The sequence below is a fragment of the Eptesicus fuscus genome, chromosome 23 (genome assembly GCF_027574615.1).
Source record: "Eptesicus fuscus isolate TK198812 chromosome 23, DD_ASM_mEF_20220401, whole genome shotgun sequence".
In the NCBI taxonomy this organism is placed as follows: Eukaryota; Metazoa; Chordata; class Mammalia; order Chiroptera; family Vespertilionidae; genus Eptesicus; species Eptesicus fuscus.
Genome location: NC_072495.1, coordinates 5,765,638 through 5,782,300, shown reverse-complemented (window position 1 = coordinate 5,782,300; position 16,663 = coordinate 5,765,638). Strand labels below are relative to the sequence as shown.

At 51.0% G+C, this 16,663-nt stretch overlaps 1 protein-coding gene across 1 annotated transcript in view; it reads right to left on the bottom strand.

Annotated features, from left to right (window-relative positions):
- Positions 1-1,883: 1,883 nt before the first annotated feature.
- KSR2 (kinase suppressor of ras 2) overlaps positions 1,884-16,663 on the bottom strand; it is a 272,198-nt gene continuing 257,418 nt past the window's right edge. Inside the window, exons 15-19 of the mRNA XM_054712551.1 lie at positions 13,950-14,046; positions 12,803-12,936; positions 8,594-8,725; positions 4,205-4,334; positions 1,884-2,021 (exon numbers count right to left, since the gene is read on the bottom strand). Of these exons, the coding sequence (XP_054568526.1) occupies positions 1,884-2,021; positions 4,205-4,334; positions 8,594-8,725; positions 12,803-12,936; positions 13,950-14,046 (631 nt within the window). The remainder of the gene's footprint in view (positions 2,022-4,204; positions 4,335-8,593; positions 8,726-12,802; positions 12,937-13,949; positions 14,047-16,663) is intronic.

Here is a 16,663-nt window from a genome sequence, read left to right as displayed (position 1 = left end):
TGTGGAGCTGCCGAGAATGCTTGGTAAGGGCTGGAGCTACAGGAAGAGGGGGTGAGACTAAGTCCCACACCACAGACTCCTGCGATGAGGAGAGGTTTGCTGACTACTGCTGAGACAGAATCTAGGCCTCTAGGGCAGAAGTATGTAGCCAATCTCCCAGGATGGTTCTGGAAGAGACCCAGAAGGTACACAGGTAATCTTTGCTAGCAGCTGGCAGAGTGGAGGGGTCAAAACCATGGATTTAGGGTCTAACGCAGCCTGGGTTCTATTACTTGCTCTGCTCCTTACCAGCTGTGTGATCCGTGGGAAGGCACTTGACCTCTGTGTGCCTTGGTTTTCTCTTAAGTAAAACGGTGACAGTAATGGCACCTACCTCCTGGGGGAGAGGGGCTCTTAGGGTTCAGTGAGGTAATGCAGATGGAATCCTGACATGGCACCGGCCACACATGTTTAATCAGTGATACCCAGACGACAGGTATGTGCTGGTGGTTGTGATGGTGATCTAGACTGGTGCCATGCGATGGACATACAGTGCAACCCAAAAGAAATGGGAGCAGGAACACGGACCCATGAGCTGTACGTTTGAAATGGGAGAATTGTATGCTATGTGAACTATATCTCAGCAAAGCTGTTTAAAATAAAGTCATCTATGTCAGTATAAATTTTCTAATCATACTTTTAAAGTTAAAATGTAAAATTAATCTTAACGATATATTTTACTTAATTTAAATAGCTCCAAAACATTATAATTTCAACATGTAACCAATACTGTCTATGTGATGTAACAAATTATGCTGCATCCTCTTCTTTCTCCTACTTCTGAAATCCCATGGGCTTCACACCTACAGTCCATCTCCATTCCACTCCCCACTCCGAGTGTCCAGTGGCCACACATGGCGAGTGGCTGGTATTGGACAGCAGAGGTCCAGGCCCCACTACTCAGAGGGTGACCCATGGACCGGCCGCCCAGCATCACCTTGGAGCTTGTTGGAAATACAAGATCTTGGGCCCCACCCAGACCTACAGAATAAGAATTCCCTAGGTGATCTGAACACACATTAAATATGAGGTGGCCGTCTCTGGAACACGGGCTTGCCTTGCCTCCAACCCACCATGGGCTGAGACATACGAGATTCTAGAAACCACAGCTCCTCGGATGTGACCACCAGAGGGGCGAACCTGAGAAGCGAGAGGTGAGTTTTGACTTAGCCGCCCACGCCCCTGGAACACGCCAGCTGGAGCTAAGACCTCTTGGTGGGTCCCCTTTGCAGATTACAAACCCCTGCTGCCCCGGCGGCTTCGGGAAGGACTCTGGCATTGACACTCCACTGAGGGAGGTCCCCAGAAACACACGTATTGCCTCAGAGCCACTGGGGTCCAGCCAGGAATAAGGGCGAGGGGAGCACAGAGCCTCCTATGAGGAAGTCAGAGACGCTTGTGGCAGGGCGTAGGGAGAACTTGCCCTACCTGTCTGTGTAACAGAGAATGCTGGGAGCTCAGAGTTGCCTTGATGGGGACAGGCTGCTGGTTTGAGGGAAGACTTCCTGAAAGCTAGGCCTTGTAGAGGGGTATGCGGAATACCTGACATGTGGGGCTTGGTGGGTTCAGGGTACCACCTTGCCACGGGATGCTCCACCCACTGGGCATCAGCCTTCATCGGGGAGAATTAGGCAATGAGGTAGCACAGTAGCCACATGGCAGTGCTAGGGCCCAAATCCCAGAGCAGACTCCCCTGAACAGAAACCTGGTAGGGACAAACGGTGGCGGGGGAGGGAGGTGGGTGCATGGGAAGGAGAAGGTTGGCAGAGGAGTTGGGGAAGGGAGCAACAGGTGACCAAGGCCAGAGGACATGGGCAGCGGGGAGAGAGGCCAAGGGAGAACACCTACTCTGCCGACTTCCAGAAATGCCCGGGGTGAGACAGGCGGCGGTTTCGTTTTGGCAGTTTCTCCAGCATGTCCATGAGCTTGGTGAAGGTAGGTCTCTCCTCTTGTTCAAAGGCCCAGCAGAAGAGGAGGATGTCCTAAAAGAAGCCAATATGTGATGATTTAACATAAATGATGTCTATATTACTCCTTAGAACCTCATTGGATCTGTCCATTTGTATACCCGTTTGTCCCACTTCCATATTCTTCAATCATCCATCCACCCATCATCCACCCATCTGTCCATCTATCCATCCATCCATCCATCCATCCATCCATCCATCCATCCAAAGATCCATCCATGCATCCAACCACTCATTCATCATCTATCCATTCATCATTCATATACCCATCCACCCATCCATTATCCATCCATCCATCCATCCCATCTATCCATCCATCCACCCATCCATGATCTATCCATCATCCATCCATCCATCCATCCATCCATCCATCCATCCATCCTTCTACTCACCTACTTTGTAGGCCAGTGGTCGGCAAACTGCAGCTCGCGAGCCACATGCGGCTCTTTGGCCCCTTGAGTGTTCTAATGCCACTTCTTCAAAATAGACTCGCCCAGGCTGAAAACCCACTTCTGCGCATGGCACGAAGTTTCAATCGCACTGTACGTGTGCGCCCGCACATAGTATTTTGTTGAAGAGCCACACTCAAGGGGCCAAAGAGCTGCATGTGGCTCGCAAGCCGCAGTTTGCCGACCACTGTTCTAGGCCATATGGCAGACTAGGTTAGCCCTATTCTAGAAGGCCTGGAATACTCTGAGATCAATAAAATACTCCTCAATGAGTTTGTGAACATTGTTCTTAATGGGGAGGGAGAAAAGGAATCCACATCACAATTCTATAAGTGCCCTTCAAAGTCATAGAGGGGAAATTTACTTATAGTAATATTCTCACCTGAGAAAGGAAATTTAAGAGGCAGGCAGTCCTTAAAAGCATTCCAGATAATTACTCCCTCCTGACTCATCTGTCTCTGATCAAAGGAGGGGAATTCGCCCTAGATGGTTTGGCTCGGTGGATAGAGTGTTGGCTTGCGGACTGAAGGGTCCTGGGTTTGATTTCAGTAGAGGGCACATGCCTCAGTTGAAGGCTCCCGGCCCTGGTTGGGGGCATGTGGGCGGCAACCAATTGACGTGACTCTCTCACATCGATGTCTCTCTCTCTCTCTCTCTCTCTCTCTTCCTTCCTCCCTTCCTCTCTCTCTCTCTCCCTCCTTCCTCCCTCCCTCCCTCCCTCCCTTCCACTCTCTTTAAATCAATGAAAAAAATATCCTTGGGTGAAGATTAAAAAAACAAACAAACAGAGGAATTCTTCATGCTATGTTTTAGAGGGCAATTATTAATATACTAGTGACCTGGTGCACAGATTCCTGCACACTGAAAGGAAATTAATTAGAAGGTGGCCGGTGGGGCAGGACTGTACGAGATGGGCCGGACACACTCTGGAGCCAACCTCCTGCGGCCCCTCCCCGGCGTCTGCAGAGTGAGCGGGGTCCCTCCAGCAGGTGGGGTCCCTCAGCCTGGCCTACAGGGATCGGGCCGAAACTGGCTCTTCGACATCCCCCAAGGGGTCCCGGAGTGCGAGAGGGCAGTCTGCAAAGTTGCTGTCGTACAGGGTGTGGAACACAAATGCAAGTGTGCAGTAAGCCAGATTTGGTGCCAACAGTGCCCTAGCAACAACATAACCCACGGCCGAAGGTGGAATCATGCGGCCCCATGGGGAATTGGGCTCCCTCCTCTCTGGTTTTGGGGTACATCACCTGAGAACCGTTGCTGCCAAGTCACTGCAGCTCGGCAGCTCCTGTGTTGAGCGTCTGCCCCCTGGTGGTCAGTGTGCATCATAGCAACTGGTCAGACAGTCAGACACTTAGCATATTAGTCTTTTATATATATAGATACTCAGGCTTTTCTGTTTCTGTTCTGAGTTGAACAATGCCTTAAATTTTTTAACATAGATGCTATTAAAATTAGATTACCAGTGATATTTTAATGAAGGTCTTTTTTTAAATTGACAGAAAAAGAAGGATTCCCTGGTTCTACTTAACTTAGAAGTCCATTGCCAGTAAAACCTGGCCAAGTGCTACTGCGCCCCTGATGGTAGGAACCTGAATTGCAGGCACGGTTCAGAGAGTTTTGCCTTCTAAGCTCCAAATCATTATAGGACAAGGCTGTGGGCATGCTTTTTGGTTACCCTTTGGGAAAGCACTTGCAACCTTCACACACACAAAAAAAGAAGGCCCTGAACCTGGCACCATCCAGACTCACCGAGATCTCTTTTCCCACGCCGATCTGGCTGAGGTTGGGTTTCAGGCCTGTGCCCATTTGCCAGATGATTGCCTCTGCTGGCTGGGTCTTGAAAGGCCACTCCCTGGCGTGAAGTTCATACCAGATTGTTCTGTTGGCAGACGTTGTTAAAGGGGTGTTGGTGTGATATGTTACTCGTATCCCTTCACTAACACCCACGCACCCGCCAGCCTGCTGGCTGATCACTCTGTCCCCTATTTCTTCCTCACGGGGTTGCTTAAGGCTTTCTTGGTGTCTTAGAGTCATGCTTATCCCAGGATACCGTCCCTGGTGCCTTGATTAGCATGAATCAAAACCTAGAACCTGAGTAATTTAATAGAGTGTGGCTGTGACCTCTGACCTGTAATTCTAGAGAGCCACTGTAGGGGAATAATTAAGGATATAAGAGTCATTTACAAGGATGTTCTCTACAACATGATGCGTAACATTGAAGAAAGCAGGAATGACGCAAGTGTTCAGTAAAAGGAACAGGCTGCATGCATCATGGTAAACCCATAAAATGACATGGAATCCTACATTATTAACACATTTCAAAAAAAAAACCTTGCTGACATGACAAAAATGCTCAATATATCATTTTAAATTAAAAAAACCCAACTATGTCTAAGATATAATGTTACTCTTTTTAAAAAGGCATTACATATGGGTCGACAAAAGAATGAAGAGAAACACTGTAAAGTGTTAACAGTGGCTATCTCTGTGACAGGATAGGAATTTTCCCTTTTGTGCTTGGGTTTTTCTAAGTATGAATCATCCTGTAGAATAGATGAAAGGAGGAAAACGGTCTGAGTCAGGTTGCCTTGCGTTCAAGTTCTGATTCCACTCCGCACCGGCTGCGTGATGCTGGGGAGGTCACGTCACTTCCCTGAGTCTAGGTTTCCTAACCTGCCAACTGCAGTGGGAGACTGTTTATCTGGGATGCTGAGTGGAGGACAATGCGATGCCAGGTTTATTCTAGAAGGATTGACTTTGTCATCACGTGTTTCATAGACAATGACAGTGTAATGACTGCAGAAAGGTCTGCTCCTGTGAGCAGCACATGGGAATGGACAGGGCCCAGGCTGGGCAGGATAAACGATGCTGGGAGGTGTGGGGGGCAGTGAGGACCATGTGGGTGTTCCTGGGATGCGGGTGTTGGAGCTTTTCCGTGAGGACAGGTCTCAGCTTGAAAGGGTTAAAAACAGAATGATGGGGAACCAGCTATATTGTAAGAAATATTAACCGTGTTAACCGGGACCGTTTTATTCTGATTAAAGAAGGCGCAGTCCTCCCTGGCTGGAGCTGACGTGGAGATGCAGCCCTTCCTCCCCATTTGGAGCTGCCTGTTACCTGGAAAGATGAGCAAAGGTCCCCAGCCCCTTTGGCACACCTGCAGGCCTTTGCAAACCTCCGGCCTGCTCACCTGTTAATTTGGGCACTTCCTTCGCTATTTCCCAGGTAACCCCAGCCCTTGCAAATCACTCAGCCCTTTGAAGACCTCTAGCCTCTGCATTCCTATAAACTGCCCTTTGCCTACTTTCCTTTGTACTTATGTCTATATAAGCAGCTGGCTTATGGGGGGCTGCACAGCAGATTTTTGTGGATAACCTGCTGCTCTCCCATGCTGCCGGCAATACTGGAATAAACGCTCATCTATGATTCAACCCTGTCTCCGCTTTATTGGCTTGAGTAGTGACAGGCAGCACAGATCCACTGTTGGTCTAGTTACAAGCTCACTGAGAACAAGGCTCTGCAACTCAGGGACTCCCTGAAACCATCCTCGGAGCTGACCTTTCCTCCGATCTAGGCTAATCTGTGTAAATCTGCCTTAAAGAGCACGAAGCACCCTGTTACCCTTCTGAATCAGAGGACTGTGTCAATCAGGCTATTTCTAGGGTTCCACTTCTCCCTCAGCATCGCTTCTCCCTGCTGACCTCACCCTTCTGGGGTGGGGAGGGGTGCTGCCGCTCAGGGCTGGGATGTTGCTTTAGATGCTCAGGAAGTTCTCAAGTTAAGTGCTCAGTGGTTGATATCATCATCACAATAAACAGTAACACTGATTGAGTGTTTACTTCTCGGTACATATGCCCTGTCCTTCTGGGAACTGTGAGTAACAAAGCACCCTTTCAATGGCAGTCGTAGCCCCATCTATTGGCCCATCATATCTGAATAACAATGAAAGCTCCATTTTAAAACAGGAGGCACTCTCATTATCCCCATTTTACAGATGAGGAAACCGAGGCCCAGGAAGGTTATGTTATCTTACTCGAAGTCACACAGCAAACAGAGGTTGAATCCAGTTCATCTGACTACAGAAGTGCATCACTGGCCATTGTGCTCGACTGGCAACCCTATGCCCCATCATGCAATGGGGGCAGAGAATTATCTGGGGGGACACCACCTGTAGTTGATGGGTGAGGGCTGGTGAGGAGCACAGACAGACTGCAGGCTGCAGGCGCCGCTCATGTGAAAGGAGAAAGGGAGGCTGTGGGAGCGAGAGCTCGTGCTGGGCTGGGTGCCCTCTGGGTGTTTGCTCACTTACTCCTTACAACACCTCCGTGGGTTTATGATCTTTAATTAGGGCTTTGCGAGGTGAAATGACTCCCTGGGTCACAGCACCAAATCTGGAGTGAGGCTGCCCTACGTTTGACTCCCAGCTCCTGCCTGACATCGGGCAGGTCACTGAGCCCCTCGGAGCCTGTTTCCTCACCTGTCAATGGGGAACGGTCATGACACCTGTTCATAAGAGCCCGGACACAGCGCTCACTGCGCTTCTGAAAGTCCCTTTTGTTCTAAGTCATGCTTGAGCATGGCGTTCCCAAGCACCAAGGGGCATCTAATTGGCAGGAAACCAGAATGCAACAGTGTCAGGAACAAAGGTCTCCTTAAAACTTTCTTTTGCACCCAACTTGCAAGAGAAACTCACTTAAAGAAAAATACAAGTTGCTCAAGATGAAAACACCAGTGGAAAAGTAATTACTTACTTCGGTACATTTTGTTAATTACATTCTTCTTTCTTTTGCTAAATTTATATGAAAATATACCAACTTAATTACCGCAATTTGGTTTCAGATAACAGTTCCTAACTAGATCAAGATTGGTGCATAAACGAATCAGGGAAAATGACAGCCACTAATGGGGTCCAAGTGACAGTCGTTGAGAATCCTAATGTGCCAGGAACCCCCTTCCCAGGTTGTACAGAGGGGGCGCAGTGGGTACTTTTCCGTGGAAGATGGCCTAACATCCCTCCGTGGTGCTCAGTGTATCTACACACACCTGCGGGGCTGCGGCTTTCCCGGGCAGCTTCCCCAGCGTCATCTCCACCAGCCCTGCCCCCACCCGGGACGGCTCAGGTGAGGGTGAGCCGGGCCACTGGAGGGAGGAGGGCACAGTAGCCTTCCCAGCTGCACCTTCTCAGAGCACCCGGCCCGCACCTTGGGGCTGTGTGTCCTGAATCCTCACCCCTCTCTACTCCCAAAGACATCTCATTCAGCCCGGTCCGTGTGCCTCAGTGCTTGAGCGTCGACCTATGAACCAGGAGGTCATGGTTCGATTCCCGTTCAGGGCACATGCCCAGCTTGCAGGCTCGATCCCCAGTGTGGGCATGCAGAAGGCAGCCCATCGATGGTTCTCTGTCATCACTGATGTTTCTATCCCTCGCTCCCTCTCCCTTCCTCTCTGAAATCAATTAAAAACAAAACAAAAAACCACAGACGTCGGGTTCTCTCCCAGGATGGCGGTTGCCCTTTACCGACAATCCTGAACTCTTCTTTCCCAGGCTCGAGCTGCGCAGATTCTGCGCCTTCTGGTTGGCTCCACTGGCTCTACTGGCCAGCTCATGGCAGCTCAAATCACTGTGTACAATCGGCCCTCTTTGCCTTCCTGTCCCACCTCCAGGGTCTCTCTACCTTGGTGAGGTGCTAACTCTCCCTCCGCCCAGGTGCTTAAGGTGGAAATCTGGCCGCCACCCACATTCCGTCCACCATCAAACCCCATCGCTCCCATTTCTGAATGCGTCTCCATTCCCTGTTCCCACACCCGCTGGCACTGACTCAGTGGACAGCACCAGCATCTCCGCCTGCACTGGTCACCCAGCCTCAATCCTGTCCTTCTCTTTTCCATTCTGCACACAGTAATGTGGTTGTGAATGAGCCAGGTAGCCTGCCATGGTCCATAACCAGTTAGAAACCAGGCACGAAGATTTGTTGGGGCCACCCTTTCTACTGCACCCATCAGATCCCCCCAATCTCAGAAACCCAGCCACTCTGCCCCCACAGACAGGTGCCCTGTCCCTCCCAAAAGCAGCGAAGGAAACCTGGGCCGTGGGCCTCTACCGGGGCTGAGGCTCTCGAAGGCCAGGGTGGCGCCTACCCGAGGGCAAAGACGTCCGAGTGCTTGGAGAAGGGCAGCTTGTCCTCCTCCGTGTCGGGGGACAGCTGGCGGATGATCTCGGGCGCCAGGTGGCACAGCCAGCCGTTCTGGATGCGCAGCTTGTCCTCCCGCCTGGAAAGCAAAGCACAGAGTGAGTCCTGTGTCGCTGGCTGGGAGGGTCAGGCCCCAGCGCGGAGCCAAGCCCCTGTGCCATCTCTGCTGGCTTCCTGCACCTCCCTGTGGGGGCACTGCCTGACCTTGTACCTGAGGCTAAGACCCAGTGGTAGTGGCACAGGGAAGGCTGGTCTGCAGAGAGACACGCAACACCCAAACCATCGTGGGGTCCCTTCGCCTCTGAGGCGCACCTCCCCCACTGCATTCCATAAATACAGCCGTCTCATCACTTGTGGAGTCATGTTCTGTAGTCTCCACACACATGTATCAGCGAATACGACATTGGTGCTCCTGGGAAGTACAGACAGAGGTTGCGTGCGCACACAACCTCTCACATACATCATCTCAAATCCCCAAACCACCTGTCCTGGTCCATTCTGTTTTCTTTATTTTGCACAAGAGAAGTTGAGGCTCCGAGTGCTGAGTGCTTGTCCGGGGCTGCCCCTCTACCCACTGCCAGCTGGCCCCAGGGCTGGGGCTTCTTGCGCTGCATGGCAGGCACCCCCCAACTCCACCCCCTGGTCATCTCCCCATGGCGCTGGAGCAACAGGGAAGAGTGGCCCTTTGTTCAGCCTCAGCGGGGAACAGGCCTGTCACGTGACTCCAGTCCTTCCCCACCCTGACACCAGGCTCTGCTCTCGCACCAGGAGCCCAGCGGAGAGCAGGACCAAAGGGGCCCCGTCCTCCTGGAGCCCGAACTTTGGTAGGAAAAGGCGATGACAAGTGACTTAAATAAACAGGAAAGACACAAACGATAAGCACTGCACACAAAGTTAAAAAGGGAAAGTGTCAAAGATAAGAGGAAGCTGGCTTTAGGTAAAATGTGAGCTAAGATGGGCATGACCCAAAGGATCCAGCCCTCTGAACAAGAAAATTGTAGGCAGGAGGGGTAGTGAGACAAAGGTCCAAGGCAGGCCCCGTGTGGGGTGTTCTCGAACCCTAGAAACCAGTGTGCGTGGCACAGGTGACCCCATCCTGTGTATCCATTCGAATGGGTCCATCCAAGCCCGGGTGCCTGGGTTGGTGGCTCCCCTTCCAGCCCCGTCAACAATGCTGCGTGGGCGTCTCTGGGCATCTGTGAGCATTCCTCGGGAGGCACCCTTAGAGGAGACGGGAAGCTGGCTCCCTTCTTCACACTCCATCTTTAGCAAGTGCAGAACTTCCCATTTGAGACGGAAGTCCGACCTCCCGCGAGTCTCCCCTTTCTCCTAGGAAAGGACCGGTTGATACGGGAGAGTGGGCAGGTGTGGGAGAAGGGGATGGGTATCTCCAACCATCAAGAGTGAGGATGTGCCCTGGCTGACGTTGCTCAGTGGTTAGAGTGTTGGCTGCACACCTAAGGGCCACGGGTTTGATTCCTAGTCAAGGGCACATATCTGAGTTGCAGGTTCGATCCCCGGTGATCCCCATTCCCAGACAGGCATGTGTTGGAGGCAGGCAATCAATGTGTCTCTCTCACATTGATGCTTCTCTCTCTCCCCCCCCTCCCATCCTTCCCTTCTTCTCTCTCTGAAAATCAATGGGGAAAAAATACCCTCAGGTAAGGATTAACAAACAAACAAACAAACAAACAAACAAAAAGGAGTGTGGCTGTGACGGGCCAGAGCCCCCACAGCAGTGGGGCCTCTGGGGTGTCTGCTGGGCACCCCAGGCTGGCTGGGTTGGAGGCTTCTTCCAGGCCAAGCTTCTGAGCTCCGCAAGGCGAGGCATCGCCTCCTGAACTCATTCGTTCACATCCCACAGCGGGGGGTCCTGCCCTTTGAGAGCAGCTATTCTCACCCTCCGCTTCCAATACAGCAGCCACTAGCCATCCCGGCTACTGAGCAGCTGACATCCAGCCGATGCAACTGAAGAAGAGAGCTTTTTACTTATTTGAATTAGAGTTAAAATAGCCACCTGTGCCTAGTGGCGACCACCTTGGACAGTGCTACGCTAGACTATTATTTACAACAAATGGATTTTTTTCACTCCTGTGTATTTTAATAGGTTACCTTTTAACATGACCTTACGTGGGAATGAGCACTCTTTAAGTACACATTAAAATTAATATGGAAAATGTTTGTTCATATCCTCCCTGAAGTCGTCCTGCAGACCTCGCTTGGGGGCGGGAGAAGCCTGACGAGAGAGGCTGCAGGAGTCTGAGTTCTGGTTTGGGCTGGCTAGTCCTTCGGGTGGGGCCGTTCTGCGCATGGCAGACGGTGAGCAGCATTCTGGCCTGTACCCACTGGACACCAGTAGCACCTCTTCTGCCTGTTGTGACAACTAAAAAGGTCTGCAGACATCACAATGTCCCAGGCAGGGGCGGGAGAGTGTAGTTGAGCATCACTGTTCAAATTTCTACATTAAATAAGGAAACGGTCCAAATTTCAGTTTTTCACCATCAGTGACACGTGACTTGCTCCTGTGCCCTACACAGCGGACAGGATATACACATCGCCCGCTAACAGCAGGGATTTAAGGACCCATCTGTTGCTTACTAGCTCTGTGACTTTGAGAGACCTCAGTCTCTATTTTCCCACCTACAAAATGGGTACATAGTTTCACATGGCCGGTGCAGGGACGAAAGGGAGACAATGCCTGGCCCAGGGCTGTGTTAGCTGCCAGGGCCACACCATCAGTGGGCTTAGGTATCACCTGTGGGATGTGTTTTTCTACCTTGAGGACTCAGAAATGAGGCTGAGAGTAGAGCCCAAAGTAAGAATGCCATCCAAGAAAGAGGGGCTGTGGCGATGGCGACAGGGGAGTGTGCCGGTCCCCACGCAGCAAACCTCGAAATAAGTGCTGCCGGGGAGCCAGCCCGCCTGGCTTCTGGGTTCTGACTCGAGGCCTCTTTCCACCTCTCTATTTACTGATGTTTTTGATCATTTTCTGCCTATTTTCTTACCTTAGATGCTCTATCTAGATGGTTCTGAAGACTACGGCAAATTTTGGGGGGTGGAGTAAAATCTAAAAATGAAATTTAAGCTTCTGTTCGTTTCCGCATCACACAGAAAGAGCCAGGTCAAGTCTCACCCGACTTAGGATGGTGGGACTTACTGGCAGACTAAAGTATTATGGAGCATGAAGAAAATTCACTTTGGAGAGGCCTGGGTGTAGCGCAAAGACACCAGTTATCCTCAAAGGGGAGAAACTGAAGAGGAAGGAGAGAAACTGTGAGGCTGCCTCTCTGGGTAGACAAGCCATTCGTCATACGTGGAGCTCCGTTAGAGAAAACACGCAGGGTTTGGAGTGTGCGTGCGTGCGTGTGTGCGTGGTGTGTGTGTGTGTGTGTGTGTGTGTGCACACTTTCCAAATTAAAAGCCACACAGGCGGCCCTTCTGAATTATGGGTTGTTTACTTGGGATCAAGCTGTTTTTCACACGGTCACCTCGCTCTAGGGTGAGAGGCGCCTGAGAGTTAATTACTTAACTGGTGGTTAATGATTCTCCTGTGTGATATTGAGGAGGTCTATGCAAATTAATACTAATTACAACTCAGCAGCAGCTACTATTTGTAGTTTCCTGTGCCCCAGGCACGGCGCTGGACTGCATGTGGCATCTGATTTTATCCGCACAAGGACCCGGAGGCAAGCACAACCCCATCCGTCATTTTCCTTGCAGACAAGGCAACTGAAGTTCAGAAAACGTCCATGACTTGACTGAAGTCACAGTTAGTAAGTAAGTGGCCGAGCCATGCTGGGCCCCAGGTGTGTCTGACTTAAAATCCCTCGCTCTTAACTGAAGTCCTGCTCCACTAAAATGAATGGATTCGTAAGAAAACTTGGAGGGAGGCTCTTGGGTGATTCCCACTTCCGGGTGAGCACTTGGGATGAGGGAAGAGTCCTCAATGAAACTCAAGGGCCAGGGCTTTGCAGGATTTGGAGATGCTCGGTGCCCACCTGGGAGTCAGCCCTGCACCCTCACAGGGCGGCCTGGCTGCTCAGCGAGGTGACCTCAGGCTAACACCACGTCTAGTTCACTAAAGCCATTTAGGGTGACTCCCCGTCCTGATCGTTGTCTGTCAAGAACCCCTCTGAGCCCTCCCACCACTTCTCACCTGCCAGCCTGCAGCACCCCGGAAATGCTGAAGAGCCCAAAGTCTGTGATCACCACTTTGCCATTGTCGTAGAAGACGTTCTTGGACTTGAGGTCCTTGTGCAGGATTCCCTTGGCGTGGAGGTAGCCCATGCCCTGCCAGGAACAAGGCGACAGGGTTGTCAGAGGAAACCTGAGTGCTCGCTGCCACCGAGGCCTGGGGTCCCGGTTCACGCTCCCTGCTTTGCCCCTGGGACCACACCCATAGCAGAACCAGGGCCCAGATGCAAAGGCAAACAGGTGGGTGGGAGAAGGCCTGGCAGGTGGAACAGGCAGGATCCCCAAGACACAGATCTGCCCCCTGCCCTCAGACCACTGCAAGACCGGCTCCATCTAGCCCCTCAGCTTCCTGAAGTAGAAACAAAGGAAGATCTCTCCAGAAGAAAAAGGGTGGGGACAAATCTGAGATGAGGGCCCCTGAGAAAGAATTTCATTAGCTGTCTCCACCCCTGCCCCCCATTCCTCTTTGACCTGCTCCTTAGTCTACTTAACCCCGCCCCTGCCCCTGCTGAACACACTGCGTTCCTCAAGAGACGTAACAGGACTTGATCATCAAAAACATGGAGAAGAACCTGTTGAAGGTGCAGCTCAAGGGTGGGTGTCTAGAGATCTGTTTGCCTTTATGAGGTTACATTTTTATTGCTTCTCACCCCTTAGTCCTGACACTTCCAATGGAAATGAAAGATCGGATACAACTGACTAATGAGGCATCTGCCAGAAAACACAGGATGTTCCTGCTTGTTTTAATTCCAAACAACATCCAATAATTGGATGTTTCCCCAGCAGCCAGAGAGAGATGGCTAACACACCTGGGAATTCAAGGGCTTGAGGAGTAAAGGATGCTAACAAGGAGAATGTTCCCCGCCCGGTCCCTGTACATGTCCAATTATCATGATGACGAGGCACTAGATAGGAACCAAACACTGATAGACCAGCCCTAATGGTTGTATCTTGGGGCAAAATTCTTAAATACACTTGGCATAACATTTGCCAAGTCAAGTCTGCTTTCTTTGAAGCCCAGACTATTGGTCTGAAGCCAGACTATGAGTCTCAAGAGGGGGCACAGTCTTTCTGAGGTTCAGGGAGGGGGGGCCCAGACCCTACGGTACCTTCACAATTTCTTGGGCAATCTGCCTGGTTTTATTGACATCCAAGACGATCTTGGCGTCCCGCACCACCGAATAGAGGGTCCGTCCTTTACAGAGGCTGAAAAGGACGAGAGAAATCGTTGGTAGCTGTTGAGATGAGGTTGACCTTGCCTGGCTGGCGTGGCTCAGTGGTTGAACATCGACCTATGAACCAGGAGGTCACGGTTCAATTCCAGGTCAGGGCACATGCCCAGGTTGTGGGCTCAACCCCCAGTAGAGGGTTGCAGGAGGCAGCTGATTGATGATTCTTTCTCATCATTGATGTTTCTCTCTCTCTCTCTCTCCCTTCCTCTGTGAAATCAATAAAAATGTTTTTAAGATGAGGTGACCCACACAGTTATTAGAAGTGACATGTAATAGGGTGGACTTGTGGACATGCCCGTTAATCCTATGGTATAGTAAGCCTGGGACGGGAACTCAGGCTGGTTCTGGGAGGCGGGTCTGGGAGCAAGTTCTTCTGGGCTCTCCAGGATCTTCACCAGCACCCCCACGCCCCACCCCAGCCTCCAAGGACACCTGCGGAATCTAGGAAGTTCCCTCTCTCCCAGAGTCTCAGGAGGGAAAGCTGTGCACACACCAATGATGGACGGGTCCTCAGACCCCACTCAGACAGCACTCTGCCGGCCACTCATCCCAGCTGCTCCCGCTCGCCAGGAGCCGTGGTTTGTGGGGACAGTGATAAAAGACCAGCAAAGTGGCCACTGATGCATACTAATTACCATCAGCAAATGATGCATTAGTCTTCAGACAGAAGTGTGTAAAGACCAATAATACTTCCCCCAAACCAGATGCCTGTCTAGATAGAGGGTTTTTCAAACTATTTTCAGCCTCATTGAGTTCATTTCCAGGACCAGTGGTTTAAGATGAATGACAAGATGGAAAGGGACATTATGCAGTGACAGTCACACCTTCTCATTTAGTTGCTGGCATGCACATCTGTCCTTCCCCTGCAAAGTGAGCCCGACCAGGCACTCACAGACCAGGCACTCAGTAAATAGTCACTGAATGAACGAGTGAGGGAGGGAGGGGATGAATGAGTGAATGAATGAATGAATGAAGTTCCAGATTCACCGGAGCATCCCCAGCCCCTAGCACCACGTCTCACTCACAGGGTCCAATGCTGGCTGAAAGAAGCCGGAATGACATTAGGAAAGTTCATTTTCCATCTACCTCAACATAAGAGCTTGCATTTTTCTTTGATCTATGATTTTATTGCTGAAATACCATAGGCATTCTATTCATTCCCTTAGAATTTATTGAGCCCTTGCTGTGTGCTAGACTTGGCTGAGATAGTGTGGGTCAGGTCGGAGCTCCCGTATTAGATGGTTTCAGGCTAAATCCCAGCTCTCTTCCTGAGTGACTGTGTGTCTTGGTGTGGGTACTTAACCTCTCTGGCCCTGTTTCCTCATCTGTTAAAGGGAACTAATGATTCCTACCTCGCATAGTGAGCAGGAAGATAGAATGAAAAATGGAGCTCCGTACCATGTTGGCACTTGGTGGGAAGTGTAACAGTGGTTAGGAGAACGGAGGCCTAGAGCTAGATGCTATGGGTTAGAATCCTGGCTTGTCAGCCACTGGCTGTGACCCCAGGTAGGTGAGTTAACCCCTCTGAGCCTCTGTTTCACTGTTAGTAAAATGCAGTCAATAGTTCCTGCTTTCTAGGGTTCATAAGAGAATCACATGAAATCGGGTGTGTAACACATGGTAAGTACTCAGGTAATGCTGGCTACTAAGAGAGGTAGCAAATGGTCAACAAACACTTGTGCAAGCCTACATAAGTTTACACACACACACACACACACACACACACACACACACACACACACCATATCTATTATCTCTCTATCCATCCATTCACTCACCCAAAATGCTAGCCCATGATCTCTAAGATTCACTTCCTCACCTGCTTAAGGTGAGAGTCGCAGGGTAGCTGACTCACAGGGAGTCTGATTCACCTGTCTGGGTCGCTGACTCAAAGCTGTCCCCCAGGCCGGTGAGGTGAGGCGGGTGAGGCAGGCAGTGTGTCTGCTGAGGCTGCGGGAGGAGAGCTGGAGGTGGGGTGGGCTGCGCAGCCAATTAACCACATTGACATTTAAATATTCCCAAGGCGGGACTGTGGGTAGATTCCCTCCCCTGGATACTCCGTCCTGAACAGACACCTACACTCCTTACAGGGCAGAGCCAAGAAAATACCATCCCGCGGCAGATGGCGCCGCAAACAACTGCAACAGGCTCCCCGGCTCCCCGGCTCCCCGACTCCCCGACTCCCCTGCTCAGGAAAACCAAGACAGGTTGCAGGCTTCACATGTCCAACCCGTCTTTTTCCCGCGCACCCTCCTCCCCAGCAGCAACCGCGAACATCTGCTTCTCTCACTGCCCCGTGGCGTCGGGAGCCACGGGATAAGCTAACACTGACTGGGGGACATAAATGGTACGCCCACAGCTTGGCGCATCTGCTATGTGAAATATACAAATAACCCACGACCAGCAATTTCTCCCCTAACGAAGCATGTACCCGGCAGGCATACATACTCGTATTCACCCACAGACATGTACTAGAATGTACTAGAATGTTCCAGAATGTTAATAGCAACCTATCCTAATAGCCCCAAGCTGGAACTAACACAAATGTTTACCAACTGAAAAATTGATAAATTGTCATTTATCCATATAAC